This window comes from Centrocercus urophasianus, unplaced genomic scaffold, assembly GCF_019232065.1.
Source record: "Centrocercus urophasianus isolate 14NV4802_14NV808 unplaced genomic scaffold, USGS_Curo_1.0 seq_28, whole genome shotgun sequence".
Taxonomy (NCBI): Eukaryota; Metazoa; Chordata; class Aves; order Galliformes; family Phasianidae; genus Centrocercus; species Centrocercus urophasianus.
This window is the reverse complement of record NW_024884844.1, coordinates 14,384,581-14,408,599: the sequence shown is the minus strand read 5'-3', so window position 1 is coordinate 14,408,599 and position 24,019 is coordinate 14,384,581. Positions and strand designations below refer to the sequence as shown.

The 24,019-nt window shown below is 39.2% G+C and overlaps 2 protein-coding genes across 4 annotated transcripts in view; one reads left to right on the top strand and one right to left on the bottom strand.

The window, feature by feature from the left end:
• Nucleotides 1-5,501, top strand: part of WDSUB1 (WD repeat, sterile alpha motif and U-box domain containing 1) — a 28,163-nt gene extending 22,662 nt beyond the window's left edge. Inside the window, exon 12 of the mRNA XM_042827226.1 lies at nucleotides 4,435-5,501. The gene's annotated coding sequence lies outside the window, so the exon portion shown is untranslated. The remainder of the gene's footprint in view (nucleotides 1-4,434) is intronic.
• The window catches only part of TANC1 (tetratricopeptide repeat, ankyrin repeat and coiled-coil containing 1), a 70,224-nt gene that overhangs the window by 7,352 nt on the left and 38,853 nt on the right, over nucleotides 1-24,019 (bottom strand). For all 3 annotated transcript variants that reach the window (XM_042827219.1, XM_042827221.1, XM_042827220.1), the window contains exons 5-23: nucleotides 22,078-22,199; nucleotides 21,025-21,214; nucleotides 19,054-19,311; nucleotides 17,496-17,621; nucleotides 16,118-16,399; nucleotides 15,338-15,489; nucleotides 14,106-14,337; nucleotides 12,621-12,787; nucleotides 10,255-10,862; nucleotides 9,970-10,078; nucleotides 9,623-9,745; nucleotides 8,516-8,752; nucleotides 7,273-7,458; nucleotides 6,329-6,407; nucleotides 4,505-4,638; nucleotides 3,830-3,953; nucleotides 3,532-3,707; nucleotides 1,054-1,186; nucleotides 143-234 (exon numbers count right to left, since the gene is read on the bottom strand). In XM_042827219.1, coding sequence (XP_042683153.1) covers nucleotides 143-234; nucleotides 1,054-1,186; nucleotides 3,532-3,707; nucleotides 3,830-3,953; nucleotides 4,505-4,638; nucleotides 6,329-6,407; nucleotides 7,273-7,458; nucleotides 8,516-8,752; nucleotides 9,623-9,745; nucleotides 9,970-10,078; nucleotides 10,255-10,862; nucleotides 12,621-12,787; nucleotides 14,106-14,337; nucleotides 15,338-15,489; nucleotides 16,118-16,399; nucleotides 17,496-17,621; nucleotides 19,054-19,311; nucleotides 21,025-21,214; nucleotides 22,078-22,199 — 3,530 coding nt within the window. The remainder of the gene's footprint in view (nucleotides 1-142; nucleotides 235-1,053; nucleotides 1,187-3,531; nucleotides 3,708-3,829; nucleotides 3,954-4,504; nucleotides 4,639-6,328; nucleotides 6,408-7,272; nucleotides 7,459-8,515; nucleotides 8,753-9,622; nucleotides 9,746-9,969; nucleotides 10,079-10,254; nucleotides 10,863-12,620; nucleotides 12,788-14,105; nucleotides 14,338-15,337; nucleotides 15,490-16,117; nucleotides 16,400-17,495; nucleotides 17,622-19,053; nucleotides 19,312-21,024; nucleotides 21,215-22,077; nucleotides 22,200-24,019) is intronic.

The window sequence follows — 24,019 nt, the reverse complement described above, 5'->3', positions numbered from 1 at the left end:
TGATCTCATACCCAACATGAAAGGATGTGCAAGTACACATCTTGTCTGAATAGAAAAGAAAGTATAACAGAACATCAATCTACTTTCAAACAGAAATCCAATTATAGAGTACTGCTATCAGGAAAAAGGAAAGTTGACCTACTTTGTACAGTGTGTTTCCTTCTTCCATCAGTTTCTGCAGCAGAATAAGGAGAATATCTGGTTTCGAGGTGGCCATTGCCCATGCTGCATTTCCTGAAAGTTAAATGGTAAGAATCTCTGACAAAGTGAAAAAAAATTGTTTCTGACAACTATTCACATTGGAAAGCTTTCAGTGAGTATTTCATCTATATGAAACAATTACCATGATTAGCAGCGCATGCATATATTTAACACACGTTTGTATACCTGCCCCATACCATCCCACACAGCTAGCAGTCAGATACTAACCGGCGCGATTCTTTTTTTCCTGTGGTCTAAAGGACAGTATGAAAGTCCATTGTGAAGCTTAAGATTGCAGAGGGATCTGTGTTCAATCATACTCAGGAACCACATAAACAGACGTTATGATTTAAAGGTACAAGAGATTCAGCAGTCATTATGCTGACAGCTGCAATACATACCTGCCTATAATACACGATTCAGGTTGCAGTTCTACAATTTACGTACAATTCTAAATGTACAATTTAAGTCCAATTCTAAAATTTATTAGCATAATGTTACTTAAATGTAAAACTTCTTCACCCAAATCAGTAATACTGCCGGAACTAAGGATCACTAATAGCATAAACATTGTTTTCTTATGATAGAGTAACCATGTAAGATTAACTCTTCAGGGCTTCTTAACGCACATGAAAGGAGCAGAATAGGACTACTACTATTTCCTCACTTCTGAAGTGAGTCTTGAGGGAATATCTATAAAAAAAGGAAAGATACCTGTTACTTGAGCTGGCACCCACAAACCAAAGTAGTCTGTGCTGCAAGAACTGCTTATTCAATCTACTTTACAGAAGTGACAACAACTGCCGTGTAGCAGACAGTTCTTTCCCTCCAGGATGTGACAGGTTTACTAACCTAGCTTAGCTCCTTTCCTCAGGAGCATCATCACCACTGATGTATTACGACACCCAATGGCTCTGTCCAGTGGCCGCATGCCGCTGTGGTCAACGTGCTCAATCATTGCTCCCTTATCTACCAGGTACTGCACCTGTGAGAAGAAACAAGCAGGCTTTGTCATGTTTTTCTTGCTGAGAGATGCAGAACAGTGAATCATGCAAACCACTTCCTAAACTTCCTTGAAGCACACTGAGCATACTCTCCAGAGTTTATTTACATCATTTTAAGTCCACTGAACAGAGCCCGTGGAATACAGCAGATGGGAACGCTACCGAACTGCGCCTAAGAGCTGCGTTGTCCCAGTCAAAGACAGACAGACCATGCCACCCCCATTCCTGGAGGCAGCTGTACCACAAAGACAAACAGCAGCAGTGCAGGGTGTGCTTTCAGCTGGTTACCAGGGGCTGTGGGCACTCTGTGAGGCACTGGGCGCAGTGCCTGGACGGCACCCAGTAGAGGACAAAAAGTTGTACAAATACAATACAAGGAAAATGGAATATTTTTGTCTCAGATACTTCACAACATTCTAGTTAACAATTCAAACAAAAGTTATCGTGCTGAAGAACTGCTTCTTGTTCAATACAAAGAGAAAAAAGCCCCAGAGAATTATTTTATTAATTTCTTACCCATCGATTCCAGCAGTCTAACACCACTGTTTGAAGCATAAATACAGCAAATGCGAAATGCCACAAGAGTAAATAAGTTTAGGAAGACAAATGTCAGACACCATCGGCTTCCAAGCACTAATTTGTTCATCAGTAACAGTAATTGAAAGTGCAATATATAGGGTATTACAACAGCTTTGATGTAAGCAACAGTTCTTTCAGGTAACCTCTGCTTACTTAAATGTGACTGGCAGTAACATGGCATGGAGAGAGGTTTTTAACAATCCTTTCCATTGCCAGGCCCCCAAGCCTTCTGCTGGCCTGCAGTGTGATCTCTGCCCTGGCACAACATCAGGCTGTTCAGCTATGGGAACTCTCCAAGTGGCCAATGCATCAGGCGCCCTGGCAGGCTGTGCTACTGCTCCAGAGGGACAGCCCACGTACGGCCGTGCAGGACTCAATATCCCTCACTCCCAAGCAGGAAAAAAAAGAAACAAAAAACATTTGTGCACTCAGTTTTACTGAGGAACACTTGCAGTTGCAGGAAGAGCCCTGTGATGTGACTGCTGAAACCTCTTAAAGCCTGCTCAGAATCTAAGGGCTTGCATACAATTTCAAGTTAATTTTAATTACAGCAGAACAGGTCTTAAAGTCTATAGCAAATTATAGCATAGTGCTTTTCTTCAAGAAGTGCTGTTTCAAAACAGGATGGTGTACATGCAAGCTACAAGAACAGACACTGGTCTGAGAAGCTGCATATACTATTCATTCTAACTCCCACTGAGCTGTAGGATCTGTTTGCAACGCATGCAGACTGCAATTTCATTCCTATCTGGACAGAATTCTGAACTGTGCTTTACTGCTGAGTTTTGAACCACAAGAACAAAAATATACAATAAATTCCAAGATCACAAATTTAAAGATTTATAGGATTCTGAGTCACAGGCTTCAAAGCTATTGTGTAATTCTGATCTCTGTTACAGGCATACTTCATTTCAGATTCAGAAGGACTTCCCTCTAAAATGCCTTTAATTCTTGCATTTTAACGTTTATTGTAAACAAAGAAGGCAGTACATGAGAAAGACACAAGACTGAAAGAGGAACTTCACTTGTTCTGTCTCTGAAATGACCTATGTTCCACTAAGAACACAGAACTAAGAAAAACATGAGTCTACATCTCAGGCCTTTTGTGTTTACAAGTTCATAGACTGGACAGTAACACTGGAATGCACTTAGCCCTGTGAGAGTCCTAAGATGAAAACTCTAAGGGTTGCTAACAGTTCTCTCACTGCCATGCAAGAGCTTGCAAAATGCTCAGCATGGAAAAGTAACGTTGTGTAGCAATGGTGAACTAAAACCTTTCTTAATTTCATCCATTCTGGCAATACTCTTCTTCCTCTGTCTCTCTTGGCACTTCTGTTCCACTCAGGTTCCCAGCTGACTGGGACTCTATCCAGTTGCTTTGATTGGTTGGCAAAGGCAAGAAAAAAAAGATGTATTTTCCTTCCATGTTACATACCACAGACTTTTTTTCTTTTTTAATTCAAAACAGAAATTATAATGTTCCTTTATATTGAGATTTAACACACCCACTACCATAAAACACATATGCATAATGCTGGACTTCTAATTAGCTTGGTACTAAAGCCTTACTAGAAAATGCTTTTCAGCGTAAACACTTCTTAACTGCAGTCAAGACGTTCGTGGTGTAACCATCTTGGTTACAAAAATTTCCTTTCTGTTTTGGCTGATAACTTTTTTCCTAAACTTTGTTTTGTGTTATGAAAAATCAATACAAGTTTTGTTTTTCTACTATTTAAGAACTACTTACAATATCAGCATCTCCATAAAAAGCTGCCAGGTCTAGAGGTGTTCGTCCATTTTTGTCTGTCTGATCAACTGTTGCGCCTTTCTCAACTAAATACTGAACCACTTCTCTGTGGCCTTTTAGACATGCCCAGCCCAAAGCTGTCAGCCCTTCTTTGTCCAGAGATGAAATAGTTGCACCTATAAAATGAAAATCAGCTTTGTAATGGAGATGTCCTTTTTTCATAGGCAAAACAACCTAACTTACATGAATGCAGTCTCTGGTACAGCTGTGCAGCACTGAAACAGTCTTTATTTTCTACCTGCAGAAAGAAGAAATTCCACAGTGCTCAAATGTCCCTCACAAGAAGCCACCATGAGAGGAGTTCTGCCTTGCTTGTCGCTTAAATTCACATCAGACCCATGCTTCAGAAGAAGTTTAGCAATCTGAAATTTAAAAGAAATAGAAGTAAATTTTTTCAAAATAAATTATCAAGTTTAAATTCTAGCCATTATGCTATTGTGAATAAACTTTTAGAGCAGAGGATCAAGGTGCTATTTACAGCAATCACTGAGAAATCCTGCTCAGCTCAACTCAGTTTCCTAACAACTCGGAGACTTTTCCTGATGAGAGGCGCGAGCACGGGGCTCCTCACTCTCAGGTTCTGTCTACTCACAGCAGATGCAGTGCACGCTGTCTACTGCATCTGAAATTGACTGTGTTCTTGGCAGAGCAAATGAAGTATTTTAAATTCCATACACTACTTTTTAGCTGTATTACAACTACGATCAGCATACAGCCAGTGTATTCTCAGATCATTTACGTTTAAGTTACTTTAAGTAACTTAAAACAAACTTCTGAACATGTCTGTTTCTGTTAGAAGTCAGTGCAAATGCACTTTATAACATTTACACCAATTCATTACAGAACAACGGATGGGGAGAAATGAAGGACAGCTTCCCACGTGACTCCGTCAGACTGCGAAGAAGGAGCAGACCTGCCAGTGCCCCTGCCGTACTGCGCAGAAGAGCGGCGGAACGCCCCTCCTGTTGGCTCTGCTCACAGCTGCTCCACGTTCAAGAAGTAACTCGCAGACGTCCAGTTTTCCTCTTCCTGCAGCAGCTGTCAAGGCTGAAAGAAGCATTCTCATCAGGATCTTCTCTGAGCTGTTTTAACACGTGCTTTGACATGCACAGATTCTATCAGTGGTAAGGACCTCCTATTTGTTTTCCAACTCAACTGGCCCACGAGATTTTCTTAACTATTCTCAGACTGAAATGGATTAGTCAAAAGCAGGTTAAGCCAGTAATCCAAAGATGCTCTGTGGCAAATCAGAAGGTAACTCTCACAGATAACAAAACATCACGTGCACAGCCTGTAGGTGAAAGAGAATCTTTATGAAAATGTTGGATAAAACCACCAGCCTATCTTTGAGGCAGTTAAAGCTCCTTTTTCCATAGTGTTCTTTTTCCTGTGAGAAGAAAGCTGCTTCTCGCTCCAGCAGGCCCTTTCCAAAGGGAGCACCAGCTTTTTAGCTTCTGGTATAACTGATTTAGAGCAACAATATAATTCTGTTCAAGCGTGAGATTACAGAACCCTTAAAATCTGCTTAAACATCATCACGACTGAACCGTGCTCAGGAATTCCAACAACTCCACTGAAAATCACCTGATACAGTGCTCTGCGAAAGCTCTGCCCACTCTGTCCCAAGAAAGGAGGAAAGAATTTAAATGAACAGCTAAACAAGCAACTGGTGCAGAACAGAAGCTGCAAGAACAGTTCATTAAGATGAAAAAAAAACCCCAGTAATTTGACAGATTTTTGATCTGCAGCCAACAATGTTAGACAGAAACTGTAATTTGTAGGAAAAAAAGAACGTTTCTGTGTATGATATTAGACAACAAAGTTTGGAAAATTACTTGGGAAAAAGTAAAACTTTAAAAAAAAAAAAGTCTATAAAAAGAATACGTTATAAATAAAATTTGTTCCTCGTATTTCTTCAATTTTATTTTTCCAGTAAAAATAAACATCTGTACAGCACTGTAACACACCTGGCAAACTGCACCTCACCAGTAAACTAACACTACTTTGTTCAGTCTCCCAGTGATCTTCATTAAATGCAAATCTTAAAAATATTTAAGCATTACAGAAGAATTTAACGGGTAGGGAAGGGCTAAGCCCTGCTATAGCTATTTTACAAAGACTCTCATCATCCATTGGAATTCTTCTTGTCCTAGTGTGAAAGAGGCCTGACTGAAAACAATGGTAACTGAAGTGCTCAGATAGATCATTTGATCTTGTAAGGACAAAAGAAAGAATTAGTCTATGTACTCGTTCTAACTTCAGGTTAGAATATGCAGGCTGCACAGTTTACTGTGTCCCTTTAAAAAATTACAATAATCCAGTATCTGCCACCCATACAAAGCCCCATCTTTTCATCCAGTGTCAGCAGGAAGGAGGCAGTGGCCTGGATTTCTGGCAAATGGATGAGATTTTTGAAAGTAGAAGTTTGTATACAGATACATAATGGAATGAAATTCTATACTGAAGCTTGAAGCACTGTATTCCCAAGGACAATCTGCAGTTTAAGTAGACAGTGACTAATTTATAGTGATTCTAACACAGAGCAACTCTTGTTTTCAACCCATGAGATGAGTAGGCTTAAGTACTTAAAACTTCTGCACCTATGCCTACAAACTTCATGTATTCTGAAAACTGATAGGTTCCAGTAACCAGAGAAAAGCAGAAAAAAAATAACAAACAAACAAAAAATCCTCTTCTTAAATGAGCAGCTCTAATTGGAGAAAATGCGAGAAAATACCTGTTTCTCCCCACAAGGTATCAGTGTCATTGATGTCAACTTCATGCTCCTTCTCAATTGCCAAGATGTAACAAACCACCTGTCAAAACCAGCAGATTTAGTTAGCACAAAAACCCATCAAGCCATGTTCCATTTGCCATCAAAAGATCATTACATTAAAGGCTCTTCTAAAGGCTACTTTAAAGAAATGGTTAACGAGGCTGCAGCAAGCAGGTAAAGGCAGCAACATCACACTGCAGGTAAAGGCAGCAACATCACACTGCAGGTAAAGGCAGCAACATCACACTGCATTTTCGCTTGCTGAAAAAGCAAAAACTGGAAAGGCGAAAGTATGTGGGTAACGCGGACATTTCCAGGATGCATGGGAAGTGCCCTCCTGATGCACAGCGAGCGCACAGAAAGCACTAAAATCTGAAATGGCAGAATGTGATTTCTTTAAAATTGATGAAACGTTTTTTTCTAGCTAAGAAGAATGAATAAAAAGTAGGTGGACATTTTTAGATAAACGTAATGATAGATGAGATCAACTTTTCTCATAACTGAGTAGTTGGCTGCTTTCACTTTCATCAGCGCATAACAAATAAGATTTTTTACTAGATTGAGTTAATAGTTAATTCAAGTTAATTGCAGTTCAGGATCTTCAAATGCATACTGTGAAACACTGAATGTTATCACTACCACTGGAGACTCAGTGTAACTTCAAGAGCAGCAGTGAAAAGACAGAATTACAAATAGACCAAATTCTGAACCAATTCATTTTATTGGATATTTAATTACAGCATTTACAATAGGTACTAAGAATGCATAGTATTGAAAATATCAGAAGTTCCAACAACTCTGCTTTACAAACCCTTTAAAAAAAAAAAAAAAAAAAAGCAGCAAGTACTGTTGTACAATTCTGATAAATTCCAAGAGATTTGGAAATACTCCAGTTATCGACCTACCTGACAGTGTCCCATACTGGAAGCTGCTGTCAGTGCTTGCTGCAGTGCTTGGCTTTTTCTTAGTGAATTTTGTTCCTGAGAAGAAGCTATCCAAACAACATTCAGAAGATACTCAAGGATATCACAATGCCCTCTCAGTGCACTGTGGACCAAAGCACACTGCCCTTTTTTGTCTAGATAGTCAGCCTGCATTGGAAAAAATAAAGTTAAAAAGTCTAGTGAAAGGTCATAGAGAGAAGCAGCTCCTGAGCGCTGGAAGAGAGCAAATGTCACCCCTATTTTCAACAACAGGAGGAGTAGGAAGATCCAATAGCCTCACTTCTGTCACTGCGAAAGTTATGAAGAAACTAACCCTGGAAATCGTTTCTAAACACACAAGGGATGCAATGGTGATCAGAAACAGTCAAGATTGATCTACCAAGGAAAAATCACGCTTAACCAGCCTGACTGTCATCCACAAGAAGTCAAGGTGATTCGCTTGGCAATGCTGCACGTGTTGTCTGTGCCAACTTCAGTGAGGCTTCTGACACTGCCTGCCATAACACTGCCATGGACAAGCTGACACATACAGGTTACACAACATTCAGTGACGTGTACCTAAAAACTGGCTGATCAGATGAGCCCAAGCACAAAGTCCAGCTGGAGACAACTCATCAGCAGTATGATCCTGCGATGAGCAATGGGCCTGATACCGTTCAGCACCTTCATCAGTGCCCCGTATGATGGCACAGAGTGCAAACTCACCACATTCGTAGATGACAAAAAAGTGGGAAGAGTGGCTGATATGTCAAATGATTGTGCTGCCATTCTCATGGACCTCAACAGGCTACGGACTGGGCTGGGACTACAACAAAGGGAAGTGCACAGTCTTGCAGCTGGGAGGAAACTAGGCATCAGTTCACAAAGGGGGCTGACCTGTTGCACTGCAAATGCTGCAAGAAGGCCAGTCCTTCTCTGTGTTTTGTTTCTAACCAATAGTGATGCAAAGGTTTTGATACCTGGTAGGTGTGTAGTCCTACTAACTTCAGAGTAATTAGAAATGCATGTAAAATTAGTCATGGACGTGATTAGAGAGAAAATGCTCAGTTGAGAAGTCTGTGTACATGTTCCGGACTTTTGTTTTGTACTCTGGAATTCTCTTTGTGTTATGTGTCAGCTTAGAGTTATGTAATCAACAGCAGCTTTCTTAGGCCCCTGCAAGACTTTTGGCTGTGAAAATTGCAGTCTTTGTTCATCAGCTTACCTTTGCTCCCCTTTTGCACAGCAGTGAAACTATGTTCATGTGACCTGCAGCTGCTGCGTAACAAAGTGGGGTCATTCCATTTTCTGATGTTCCATCAATAGCAGCGCCGAATTCAAGTAGAAGAGTGACCACTTCTTCATGTCCAAGGTGTGACTGAACGCACAGCACTGGAGCATTATTTAGTACTTCAGTCTTATAATTCACATTTGCACCTGCCAAGATCAGCAGCCGACTCACCTAAAATTCAATTCAAATAAAACAATCTTTACTTCAAATTTGGCTTCAATTGTTAATCAACTCCAAATTTTTCATTTAGATCCTTATGTGCAACTCCCTGACTTTGAAGCAGATTTAACTGGCAGACATGGACTTTACCACACACAAAGCAGAAAAAAACTTAAAAACCACCTGTCAACAAACAAATTATTGTACCATGTAACAATGCATTCTCAGTATAAGATCCACCTCTATCATGGAACTTACTGCATTCTCACCACAAATTGTTGTGTTGTAATACTACCATTTTTGAAGCTTCTTGGGCTACTATTATATATATATATAAAATAATGAAGAACTGGATTGCATTAAAAAAAATTGGAACGTGCACAGGTGTAGACAACCACATTTCCAATCAAAGCGCACAGCAGTTTTGCTAAAATCACAACAGAACCTTGGCTTTCCCAATCCATAATCTAGGGCATTCAACTCATAAAGTAAAGCTCTGCCGTTGTGTTATCACACTCTTGGTATCACAGTACTACTTCTTTTACAATTCAATTCACTTGATACTTCTCCCAGACAAGAAAATACAGCTGAACCCTGCTCAGCAAAACAGGTTGTACTTAGGATGCCTTTTCAGGAGGTCAGAAGTAACAGAGTGTGGCTACAACAAAATCAGGGTGAAGTCCCTCTTTACACCAAAACTACCAAGGAAAACTGAACAGGACATGAAAAATGGCTTGAAAAAGTATTGCAGGCTTGCTTCAGTTAATAATTACAGATGCACAGCGTTTTTGTTTTCTTCTGAACTGTTACATTAAGTTCATCATTAACACAGTAATAGCAACAGACAAAACACTGATTACGCACGAGTGCTTATTCTCCTACCTTCACATTGGGTGTATAGATGTTTCTCAGAGAAGCAAGGGCTGCAGACAGTCCATCAGCACTGTAACCAATCCACAAGGCTTGAAGATGACTGGAAGAAATTCCAGTCCTTTTACTGAGACCCTAGCAGGAAAGATATAACAGGAAATCTCTCTCTGTAGTGTTATAGAGACCATTTATAGCTATATTTCATCAGTACAAAAGGAAGAGACATTTTTTGTTAATGCCAGTAACAATTTCAAGTATTTTGCACAAGCTTCTAATGAATTATTAAAGCAACTTAGATAGCATCTTTAAGGTACACTGATACATATAGATCACGAAATCTATTACGCTAGTGGCTTTACCTTAAAAATGTGAGCTTTAAGTATATGATGACCAAGTTCCATAGTTTGTTGGCGGTTTAGTTTTCCCTCTTGTCGAGAAAACATGAAAGCCAATAAAGCGTGTCCATTCCTAGTAAAAGGAACAGAATTCAAGGAGAACAGCTTTTATAACACTTCTCAGTAAATTTGGAAAATATTAGTCATGCTTGTGTTTTAACCTTACTCTGTCCTCTCAACAATAGCTGAAATCAATTATGTAAAACAACTGCAGTTACTTGTAAATGACTTATTGCAAGTTTTGTTTACCTTGGCTCACATAAGAAGTCAGTATTTTCACCGTCCGCTCTCCAAACAAGCCATTCTCTGAAGGAAGGGTGGCAGAACATACGTGTTTTGTCACGCCTTTTTATCAGAAAACATGAAAGAGCTTCCATCCTCTGGCTGAAGTCCTCCCACTGCTGTTCTCCATTTATTTGACCTGCGTTAATAGCTTGGAAAATCTGTTCATCTGTCATGGGATGTAAGGATGCCAGAGCCACGTTTAATATTGGCAAGGCTCGCTCAAACGCAGAGTTTGTCATAAACTTCATGTTGCACTGAAGTAAGTACAGTTCTGACAGAGACACTGGAACTACCTTGTAGCTTGCACTTTTGATTACTAAATGACCTTTTTGGAAAAGATCCAGAGTCAGTTTCAAATAGAGATAAGATCCCAGGCTTCTCATGATCAGATGGTTACTCACTTTCCCAATTACAGCCGCATCAGCTTTTCCATTCAAAGATATGTTGTTTATAATCTCCTGACTGTTATTAATTCTGTACTGAATGTAAGCACTCAAGTCATCGTGAATTTCTTTGCTGTCTGGAAAATTGTCCAGGGATATTGTGATAAAGGGCAGTGAACTTGCTACCTCCTGGGGAAGAAAGAACAAAACACAGGCATTATAGCATTCCATGACTGAACACTAAGTACTCAGCAATGTGTCTTTGCTATAGTTGCCTTCTGTAACAAGTATGAGATGGACTGAAACCAAATTCACTGTTACTACTGCGATTTTGCAAATGTTGTCCACTGGTAAGAGGTAAAACAGCATTTCTGCATTCAACCGTTTTCCATAGGATGTTCTCAATTGTTTCACTGACCAACCTCTGCAAGGCTATAGCTCATCTCCTATAAAAATGACCATTTCAAAACTAAGGGAACAAAAAAGTTACCAGAACTGGACTCTAAAATGGGCAAGGGGAGGGCAGGGGGTGGAAGGAATTATCTAGGGACTGTCTAGGGATTGTAAGGAGAAGTTCTTTGCTATGAGAGCGGTGAGGTGCTGGAACAGCTGCCCAGAGAGGCTGTGATGCCCCGTCCATCCCTGGAGGTGTTCAAGGCCAGGTTGGATGGGGCCCTGGGCAGCCTGGGCTGCTGTGCAATGGGGAGGTTGGTGGCCCTGCCTGTGGCAGGGGGTTGGAGATTCATCATCCTTGAGGTCCTTTCCAACCCAACCATTCTGTGATTCTGTGATCTATTAAAGAACAGATCTAATGATGCAAGGAGAAAAGAATATTCTCACTGTCACATTGTCTAGTAATAACATACCAGAAAGGCACTTACTACACACATTCAGCCCTGTTTAGTTTAAGGCAAGTATCACGTATGGCACAGTCATACACTTCAGCATGTCAACCTGAATACATTTTTATGGCCTACTTCTGTCTAGACAAACTCTCTGCTGTGTTAGGAAATATATATACTATGGAGCTGGACTGCAGTTCTCCTTCACGTTTTCTTCTTTGTAAATGTGGGATGCCTAGTTGAGTGGTAGCATTGGGATGGCAGGGCTGTATCTCAAGCACTGTAAAAATAAAAAGGTTGCTATCTAAGGGAGAAGGTGAAGGACAATTAAGAAGACATACTTTTAGAAGTATTATTATTATTATGAAATTAAAAAAAAAAACCAATGAAGATGTTAGAACGAGACTAGTGCTGGAAAAAACCAACAATGACATAACTTCCAACAGAACACTGCTGCGTAGTGCAAGAAAAAAGCCTATAGGGTCTCAAACATTGTAAAGACTGTGGCAGGTATCTTTCAGCTGCTTAATTGAGGGAAGATGATGCTCTAACTTTGATTTATTTGCTGAGAGAGAACAAACGGACGAAGCAACACAGAGACCAGTGGTACTAAGGCTCAGAATCAATCACATCAACTGTGACAATGGAACTGCAACTTATCCCTTCCTAAAATGTGAAAGCACAGAGCTTGGTAATAGCAGACTTATAGCAGACTCCAGCATGTAAACATTTAAGATAAGACCACTACGCACTTCTAATTATTATTACTAAATTTTTCACTCATTCATTTGTTCATTTCCCTCCAGAAAGACAAAGAAACAGATTCCAATTCCCCACTTCTCATATTATCAATTCAACTGGCATTGATTTGAAACAGATCTGAAACATAGCAAACACACCTCCACTATCGTACTTCCTTGTTGCTGCATATTTCTTTATAGCAGAAGGCAAAAAAACCACCAAATCCTAACAAACCAACCCCACAGACTTGACTTTGAACTCCTCTAAAACCTGTGTTCTTTCTTAACAATGCAGTTGCCTCACTGTAAGAGATCACTTTGTTTTTGAGGGTAGGAAAAAGGTCAAAGGGCTTTGTTTTTTTTACCTGAAAATTAGTTCTCACAGTCACAATGAGCTTCAGCCAGGGAGGAAACTTACAAATTATCTTTGCAATAAATGATGAAATTGTGTCGCCATAATCAGGTTTATGAAATTCAGCATCATTCAGACCATCGATCAAAATTAGGTATTCTTCCTCAGGAATTTTCTGCTCTGAAATGCAAAAATTGGAAAAAAAGAAAAGGTGATTATAAATTCTCCTATTATGCAACATTTTATTCTCCAATTTTAAATGCCAGGGAATAAAGATGTATTTTTCTGCCCAGCAACTGATTTTATGGCATTCAAGCATTATTTTACAGACTAAACATTTTGACTGCTGAAAAACAGTACAAGTACCACGTCAGCCAATCCATGTATTGTACTTAATGATGCTGTTCAGGCAAGGGAAACAATTAATAGCTATGGTTTTCATAACTACAAAACAACATTGCTAAAGAGTGCTAAAAAAAATAAATAGAAGCTATCACAGCACAGAAGTTTTGAATGTGCTACTTATGATGGATCTATTTTACAACTGATTTGAAGAGAGTTTAACAATTAAACAAAGCTGTTAGCCTGTAACAGAGAAGAGATGCACAGACAGGGGAAGAATGCACATGCATGCTGTTTGAGCTATTAACTGACCTAAGTTTTAACCACTTACTCATGCTTTACTGAACTTACCACACCAAGAAAAGCATACAACTTGTAAGAATCACAAAGGAATTTGTTTACACTTTCAAAACTGAGCAGACTATTTTGTAATAATAATAGCTTAATAAACTAATGCTGCTCATTCTGGTTAAGATTGAATGTCCCAGGAACAAACATCAGATCTACCCATGAGCATCACACGTATTTGTTAACAGACAAAAAAAAAGTCAGGAACTGCAGGTTGCTTTTCAGAGGAACCACAGGCACCCTGCTCAGACAGACCTCCCTCATCTAACCACATCTCCAGTACCTGCTCCAGTTGGCATACAAGGCCATTAAAGGTAGATTCTGCAGGATTTATTTCTTTGAAATACCAAATCATGTTCTTACGTGTTTCCTTGGAAAACTGCCATATCATATTTTGATTTTTAAAAGTGAGCAATAATCACATCCACCTTGCAAGTCTTCAGGCACAGAAAACTACTAAGCAGTCAAACTGTGACTAAAGCCAGTAGCTTCCAAAACCAAAATCCTTTAATGTGAAATGTGTGGGCCTTAATTTCAAGCTGAACAGCTATCCTTGAGTTTTCTGGCAAGAAACAAACAAAAGGTTGATGTGACTTTGGATGCTTCATAGAATTTGACTTCAAAATAGAAAAAACCTACCTATAATTGCTACAACCAACCACCACAATTAAAGAATCCTTTCCTCAGGATTTACCTATTTCTCCTTTGACATTAGAATAGATATTTTTGAAGGCTTTCATTTTTATTTTTTTCCCCACTTTTTATACATCTTAGGTGCAGCTTCCAAGTCACTTCCCACTTCATTTACCTTTCCTGAGGTTTGAAAGTGGTTCCAACACTCCCCTTTTAAAAGCTGCTGCTGGATCCTGGACACAAGATCTCAGGCTAAGCATGCTTTGTAAGTGAGGCTCTTTTATCAGAAGATCTTTGTATGCTGTTAATTGACTTGAACGACAAAGCAAAGCTGCAATGCTGTGCACAAATTCTGGGACAAGACAAGTGTATGTGTTGTCAGCCTGGCAGTAATGATAAGCAACAACCTGAGGAAAAAAAAACAACGGTTACCCAATCAATTTGTAAGACACAGTATTAGATAGTCAAGTGTGATAAAGCTTTACTAAATTTCTCTTTCATCTACAAAATATGTTTCAGTGCTAGAATGATTATCCAACTCTGCAATTTGTGTCAGATGACTTGTGTAAAGGCATAGGAAGTTAGACAGTGAAATGGATTTTGACCTTGTAGGGCAGGCCAACATGAAATACAATCAAAACGTCAGATTCCTGCAGGAAAAAAAAATGCTTACAAAGAAAATATAACACAAGCTGTATTTCTTTGAAAAAAACAAGCCACAAGGAAAATACAGTGTTCAGAGTAACTTCAGTGAGCTTCATAACGCTGTTTCCAAATAATACACATCACTGTAAAGACATCAACAATAATCCCATGTTTTCCTCATAATTATTTGCATAAAGCATGTAAAACTGTCATTATATATATTTTTTTACTGCTTTTGCAAAAGGTAAAAACCAGCATAATAACATAACACACAAACCCACACAAAAAAAGAACAAGCCAACAGATTTCTAATTGCTTACTCCAAACTCTCACTGTATGGAAAACAGACAATATTCAGACAACTTGCACTGTGTGGATTATAGATTCAATAAGCACAGCCCAAACGTTTCATTTATCTTTCAGAATTTTGCCTATTGATAACATACTGTGCAAATACTCAAAGAGAACGTACAGCCTCTTTTGGAAGTTAAGGACCCAAACCTTTCCTTACACACTTAGAGCAGATGGAATTTATTTTTTCAGCTTAACAATCTCTCCGAGACCAAGCAGAAATCAATTAATGAAGTCAAAGGCAGAAGAGGTAGGCAGCTGCTTTTATCGTTTCGAAGTATCCAAGCATACTGCCGCCATCCCACTGCCGACCATGGGAAGGAAGCTCTGCAAATCAGTCTGTTTCCCCCTCAAGACCAGAGGTTTTCTAACGTGCTGAAAAAAGAAGCTCCACTGGTAAAGAAAACTCACCTTTGAGGCAAGGCGTTTGACAGAGTCACCTGTTTGACTTTGGTTGTCAGGAGTGCCAGGACAATTCGTGGTCCTCACCGTACAGGTACCGCTTGGAGGAGGAGCAGACAGAGGTAACTGACTCAAGGGAATCTCCTGACAGGAATCGCTGCCTATTTTTAAAAACAACAAATAAAAAAAGGGCAATGTGCTGAAAACAGGAAACAGACTGTTTCATATGAAAAGATGGTGGGATATCTTCATTGCCAGTGCAAAAGTTCGGATTGAACCAACGATCAAAGAAGTCTGCAACTACTTTAATACAAGTAGATACATATTTACAGCTTCACCATTCTGAAACAATCCAGGAGGCTTTTAGATCAAGATAAAGTCGCTAAAAGCAAAACTACCACGATGTTTTGTCATGAAAATTATGCACTTACTGAGTCACTTGAACTAAGAGTTACTCTGTGACTGTTGGAAATCATCAACGTGACTTCTTGCAGTGACATCAGCAGACACAGTGGCAATGACAGTCACATTATCCCTCCAATTAACACAGGCACTAGATTGGCTTGCAGACAGAAGCCTACAGATCCAAGCAGGGGCCTTCTAGAGACAGAACTGCTTTATCCCTGGTGTCCCCGTTCACTGCAGGGGAGTTAGACCAGATGGCCTTTAAAAGTTGCTTCCAACTCAAACAATTCTGTAAGTCCTACTAAATTAGATCAGAAAAGCAAGCAACATTTTGATTCTTGTTACATTACAATAACCCAAACAATCACTACAGAAGGGACTTACTCTGGGGGGACGAATTAGGACTGTTTGAAGCTATCTGCCTCATGCGACTTCCATGGCAGCTAAGTGCCACCAGACGAGAAATAATAGCAGTCTTCCCAAATCCCACATTCCCAGTAATAACTGTTCCTTTGCTCTCTGCCAGATCTGTATTCTTCAGTTTTTCTTCAATGGCCTGAAACAGCCATTCTCTTCCAACAAACACTGAGTCTGTCGTTATGCTTGGCACTTCAAACAGCAATGGCTTTAGCAAAACGTCTTGAGGCTTATAGGTGACAAAACGTGCTGGGAAGAAGTGGCAGGGAGAAAAGTGTATTAGAGGAAGCCAGACGTGCAATAAAACAGCAATGTCTCAGAAGATCATTTTGTTCAGTGACATTTTTGATCATGTTCACAGTTAGAATTCTTTTAAGGCTTTCATAATGGAAACAAGAAAAAACAATTTGCTCAGTTTGGATCACTTGCATAATTCCTACGAGAAGTAAACTTTAAACAAGTTTAAAAATATCCCTAAGTACACTTGTATGTTTGAACATGACTTTTCTTACAAAATCATCAATAATTCTATAAAATGAGAAGTACCAAACATTTTTCAGTTTAACATGAGGCACACTGCTGAGCATTTCAGTACCAGGTCTTCAAAGTTGTAAAAACATCTACAGAGAAATAAAAAAGGTAGAGAATAATAGTTTTTTCCTCTAGTTTTAAATAAAGTATTTTTTAAGTAACATAAAAATAATGTTACTGTCCTCTTCTTCAGCCTCCTTGAAGCTACGAGAAAAGAATGCACTCTACACACAGCTAGAAGCACAGTCATGCTTGGTGACACTAATCAACACGCTTGGTAGACACACGGCAAGATTTATAGGAGAATTGGATTTCGATGCGTTGAAGTTCACAAAAACGGTAATGTTCACTGATGTAATTTAATGTTACACAAACGTTCACCTTTAATCAATAAATACGAAAACAGAAAATTGCCAATACCAGTAGTAATATTGTATTGAAATTTTAAAGCATATTCTTGTTACTAACAGGTGTAGTGGTATTAGATCAGTTTTCTTCCGACATTGGAACTCTAATGACAGTACCTGAAGACTTTTAATCCAGTGCAGTATCACTTAAATTGCAGTGGGTGGTTAACTGAGTGTCAGAGATGGTAAAGTATGGCAGCCAGGCAAGCCTCCATTGGTATCACATAACTTCACTATGGACATTCACACCTACACCACCGCGCCACGCAGCAAGAAGTATGAACAGGCACACTGCTTTAAACAAGCTGTGTGAGCTGTCAGGAGTGCTCTAAACTCTCATACATGTTACGAAATCACTGAACACCTGTGTGACTGCACCAACAAGTTCCAGATGAAAACGTGCCTACCTTTGTTTTCCTGCTGCACTCTTCCACCAGCAGTGTTGTGCCAAGGTAAGCGAATGGAGGTGCGTAAAGGAGTATTTCTTTGTCCATCCAGGTAACTCAGATCTTCCAGTTTGGTAGAACTTGTTGCTACAGTATTAAACAATTGAAGATCATTAAGTTTTATTTTTGTTACACAATAAATTACACAGAATATTGTTATTTACAGTTATTTACTTATTATTTTTTTTTGGGGGGGGGGGGGGGAGGGGATGGGGTGGGAATAAAGCACAAGCTAGCAGTTTCTCTATATGGAAAGAGAGATCTCTTCTTCCTATACTACTGTCTCCTTGAAATGCTCAGTGAAAGCGTGATGTTCTTCACTCAAGTACGCTTTTCTCCCCAGCTTTTGTATTCAGTGCAAAATTCGGCCTGCTGAATTTAAAGTGACATTCCTGAATTCCTGAAAAGAATTCCTGAATTCTGTTCTAAATTTAAAGTGACATTCCTGAATTCCTGAAAAGAATTCCTGAATTCTGTTCTAAATTTAAAGTGACATTCCTGAATTCCTGAAAAGAAGCTCAAAAAAAAAAAAAAAAAAAAAAAAAGGCTACCAAACTGCACCTTGCAGGCAGCCTAGCACTGGGTTTTGGCTGTTGCTGACAAGCCTTAAGCTCTTGAAAAAACTTACTGAGCTGCCAGTGGGCATTTTTTTCTTTTGCTGTTCCACCACTTTTGCAATTTGCTGGACTTAGCAGAAACATACACAGAACACAATTCCTTTGAAAATAAAATGGAAAATGTTTCCTCTTTTTTTTTTTTTTTCCTTCAGTTGAATCAACAAGTTGGTGCCTTCACAATGAGGGCACTTATCTATGCTTATTTATAATCTATGACTTTGCAGGTCCAAAATTTCAGGTGGCATTATCAGAATTTCAAAATTCCTGCCCAAGTTGCTAGAACATTCTATGACAAAATATTGCCATTCCTAATTTTAAAAGCTGATTTACCAACTGTATTTCCCTCACACTTACCACTTACCACTCCATGGAGAAAACTCCATGCAGCAATCCTGGTTTCATCTTTTAAGTTAAAATACTCCCTTCCATGGACAACATTTTCTAAATGGAATCAAGTACAGTATCCTCCTCTCTTCCTTCTGAACATCAATAACCAAGCCCTCTAACCTCTCTACTGGTTTTCTTCACTGTGAGTTTACTACTTGACTTGTACCTTTCACTTAGCTGTTAACTAAATCTGGTGTCACATATACAGCACCTATACTTCTCAGCACTTCATCCAATCATTTTGTTTGCAGGGTTATAGTTACGTAAGCAAATATCCTGTTACAGCATTTGCTGGGTACTGCTAATGGAGCTCAAGTCAGAGGTACTTCTTTAGGTATTTCTCAATTTCACAACACTTCAGGCAATTTATGTAATACGCACCTAGTTAGTTTAGAACTTATGCTTCTTTGTCCAATAAAAGTATTTCATGCTAACAACAACATAACTTCAACTGAAAGATTAAACAGAGATGTCATATCATTAACAAAACGTCCTTTTTATATCTCACTATTCACCTGCAACAGAGTTTGGACGAGGCATTATTAAAGATCCAGAATTCTGAGTATAAGGAACAGGACCCTCTCCTGTTGGCACTTCTTTTGGCAGATTCTCAGCAGATCCAACGGCCTCCTCTTCTGCAACTGGTGAGCAATTGTCAGTTCTTCGATCATGGCCAATTCCTCGATGTGCTCCAGCTCTAAGACTCCCATCCTTGCTCCATTCCAAACTGGATCCACTACGATCATCATTTTCTGACGAACTTGTGACAGTTGCTGAGAAAGAAAATGAGAACTGAAGTACACATCACAAGAAAATGGCCTACCTGTGTTAATATGCAGTATAGCTTTCAAACTCATTTGGCATTTGGGGCCTGGTTCTGCAGTGGATATTCTGTTAAACTGGAGTAATATTACCTATCTAAAAGGCCCAACAACACAGCTTCTCAAACTGCCAAATGCAATCAAGGAAAGCAAGCCTGACTGGTTTAATTTTCACAGAATCACAGAACGGCCCGGGTTGAAAAGGACCTCAAAGATCATCCATTTCCAACCCCCTGCTGTGTGCAGGTCGCCAACCAGCAGCCCAGGCTGCCCAGAGCCACATCCAGCCTGGCCTTGAATGCCTGCAGGGATGGGGCATCCACAGCCTCCTTGGGCAGCCTGTGCCAGTGCCTCACCACCCTCTGGGTGAAGGTCAGAGCTGATATGGTGCTGTCTTCTGGATTCAGGATGAGAACAATACTGACAGCACAATGATGTTACAGCTGCTGCAGAACATTGCTTATGCAGAGTCAAGGATTTCTCCACTTCTCTGCCCTGCCAGCAAGGAGGCTGAGGGTGTACAAGAAGGTGGGAGGAGCTACAGCCAGGACAGCTAATTGATTATCAAGGCAGTACTTATAGCAGCAAGCAAGCAGGCAGAGACAATTTTCACGTGCAATTCCTTCTAATAACAAAAGTTATAATTAAAGAATTAAGTTCACAGACACATATCTTATGTTTATTTTGTTAAATCTTGGCATTTGAGATTTAGAACTCTTTTACTGCCTACCTATATTTAGTCCATCAGCTAGACTTTAATTTAATTGTAATCATATACATATAAATCAAGAAGTCTCCAGGTTAGGGAGCATATTTTGCTTTATTTGTTTCTCTTGTAAGCTTAGCAGCTCCTATAAAATCAATTTTAAAGGGGATTGGTTAAGGAATTAGCATTTAAAAACACTGACTAAAACAGCAAGGAATACATCTTCCCATAACAGTTTATATTAAGATGAAAGATTCATTTTTTGCATCTTAGTCTGGACTTCCAGAAAATAATATGAATGCAACCACCTGGATGCTCAAAGATACAGGCAGACAGCAGTACTGATACTGAACCACTAAACCAGGGAGCAGAAATACAAAAGGTGATACAAACAAGGCAGCAAAGAGTTCAGAGCTTTGCTTATTTACAGAAAAAAACCTACTGAGGTTATCTAAAGATAACTGACACAGCACTGGAAATGCATGCATTGACTCAGCTCACTCATCCATCAGTAATGGATCACACAAGTTCACCTCCTCCTTGATGTCCCTCTTTAGCCTCACTTTCATGAAAATTACTCAAAGTCTGCACTGTTTCTAAACAGCTTGATTTGAATTATTCTCACAAGAAAAGCACTGATTTTCTTTCATTGGAAATCAAACCAGCTTCAGGGTGCTCTGTCTTTCTTCATAATGAAAAGTGTTACAGAGGTAAATATAAGAGATAAACAGAAGAAATTAACAATTTTAAATGAAAACATGGAGAAATTAGAACTGCATCATGAAAAAAAGAGAAATGCACACCTAACAATTAAAACAGGTAAAAACATGACTTCAGTCTTTCAAGTGCAAAGGATTTGAACTGGGATCTAGCTTTGACATAAAATCACAGTTATTTGAACTTGCAGTATTATGAGAAGGTTAACTTCTATTAATTGCATTACTAATTAAGGTGCTTACCTATTATTCCACTGTCCTTGCTCTCCAGGGTGGAGCTGGGGCTCCTCATGGTTTCACAGGGACTAGCTTTGTTGGCTGCTGCTTTGCCAGTACAGCTATTGAGAGTTGAGCACGGGCTGTCAGTGCTGGGAGATGTAGTGCTGCTTGTGAGGGTAGAGCATGGACTGACACCTCGACTGGCTACTGTACACTGCAGTGTGAAGAAAAAGGAACAGTCACTGCACAGAATGCAGCACTCCACTGTGTGGACATCCAGAAACATCAAGGTGAACTAAAGCAAAACATTCATTTTCTGAGTGAAAATTTCAAGAAGTGGAAGCTGTATCTTGATCGGAAGCCCTAATGACACAATTTCAGAATACTCTTAAAAGTATCTTACAAGTCTTAAAATTGAGACCTTAAGATCTTAAAAAGGTAGGAATTCATGATTCACTACTCTTTTAAATATTTATTGGCAAAATATATATCCAAACTTTGTGTTAGAAGCAATGGAAATGAAGTCTTATTAACCTTCCCCTGTCATGGAAAACCAAACTGATGATTTTTGAGGCCTGGGATTATAAAAGAAGAAAGGAAAGAAAGAAATTCATAATTACAGTGTTTGAGTTAGCACATGAACTTCATACAGATATCAGCTACTTGCTTCTCTCTAGCTCCTCTACCACTACCTGAGGAAGAAAGACCATCAAATAGAAGTGAATTTCTTGGACAGGAAAGGACACCTCCAAATATGCTCCTATTTTAGTAAATCACTGAGATATTCCCTTCTTGTAGCTCACTGACAAAACCAGGAAGAAATAAGGCAGAGCAGGGACAAAGGCAAGATCAACTCACAATTAAAAAAAAACAACCAAACCAAACCACAAAACACACAAAGCCAAATATCTATAACTTGACTGTTATAATCCAGCTTCAATTCTACCACCTTATGACTATTAAAATAGAACCCATTTTGGTCAAGTATCAAGTAACTGCAAATAGCACATAGGGAAAACAGCATGAGAACTCTCAAAAGCAGAATGAACATTAAATACATTTTTTCAATAATCCTACCATGGATTCGTTCTTTTCTTCTATATGAGCAGACGTTGGTATCCCTTCTCCCAGTAAAAAACCCAATCTTGTCATCAATTCTTGTGCTGCAGGAGAACAGCTTGAGTCTTTATCAGGCTTTGCTTTAGAGAGAGGTGGGGAAAGAAAATTGGTGAAAATTAGTGTTACTCTTGCAAAACGTTACAAGAGATAGAAAGAGTACAATCAGATGCAAGCAGCAGATCTTCTATCAGCTTCCCTAACAGAGAAGCTAATGCCACGATGCCACGTAGTCTTCACACTGTTGGTAGACCTTGGATTCTCTGCATAGCTGCACAAATCTGGGGATAAAAACAAACAAACAAAAAATCCACCACCCTGCCAGTCAAAACAGAAATGGTTAAGTGAATTCAGCTGTATTAAAACAAACAGTTCATCGCTGGATTGATGATCAACACGATGACTAGCATGAATCAACAGCAGTATGACACTATCAAAGCTCACTGCCAGACTGAAAGTAATTTTGTATAAAGTTTCACATTACATTAAAAATGTGAAAAGTAGAGTTGATAATACAGATGATTCATAAACATTGCAACAATAGCAATATTTCTTTATTGCCAAGAGTTTGGAATCATCTATCAAACTATAAAGCTATTCCCCAACAGAAACATTTATACAATATTAAAGTCTTTTGACTACTAAAAAAGAAGAACATGTTGGCCTGTGTTGTTCTCAGGTATAAATAGTCGATTTAATAGGTGTATCATCTAATGACTGAGAAATTGCTCACAACAGGAATTCTCCATTACAGAACAACCAGCTGCATCAGCTTCTACCCAGTCCCGTAACGAAGGAAAAGTGAAGGACAGCCTGAGCTACTTCCCAGTCAGTGTGGTCTGAGCAAAGCAAGCCTGCAGATCTCATCCCCAGACACCTGGAAGGTAACAAGGACATTCTTCGAAACAGCTGTATCAGTGCACAGTTTGGAGACTTCAGGTAACAAAAAGTTCCTAATTGATGAGCAATGCCTCAGAGAATGAGTGAAGAAAGGGAGAGAGATGTCATTGCATGGATTTATTAATGAACTTCAAAAGAGGAAAGCATACACTCAGTTGGCACTTCTACACCATCAAAAAACACAGCAGGAAAATAGTAACAACTAAACTGTTCCTTTACTTCTGTTTTTCCTTTGCAGCTTTACTAGGCCAAATGCATCTGACATGGTGGGGATTTTTCACAAAAAAAACAACCACCCAAAAATACCACAACATATGATCTCCAAACACATAAGACACAACAGATGTTCAGTGGCATTTGTAAGAAACAGCATATTTTTCCCCAGCTGTAGACTGTAAGAAAACCAGAGAAAACAGTGATTTTAATAGAATTGAACAGCTTGCTCAGTAAGCTTTACTTTAGTGTTTCAATTTTACTGAGCAACAAAGCCCACAGTTTGCAAACATGAGTATTTCACTAGAAGAACATCCTTCTGCATTTCACTCCAGCTCAATGCCTGCTTAAACACAAAAACTGCTGAACTTTGTGGGCAGGTAAAGGTTTTACTCTGGAATATCTGACCATCTTTAGCAATGCCAAAAGGAGGAATTCTACAAAACGGTGTCTTCTGAAATCAGATAGCCAAAGCTTTTGCAACTCAGAACATTGCCAGGTCTTGGAATATTAGGCTGGAAAATGTACTTCCTCTATAGTAAGTGCAATTCTGATTATTATCTTTAAAATAAAAAGTCTATAAATTAAAGAGTTTATTAAATCAACTATTTCATTGCTCTACGAACTGTTACAAAAACCTATAATTATTTTATTTAAATTTTAACCTTGTGCAAATTTGAGTAAGTGTTAGACAGTACAAATGCCAGTTCAGCAACAAGGACAGAATCCAAGAGCCTAAGTTGTTCAGCTCATCAACCACTGATTAACCCTCACACACTGGGTCTCAGTT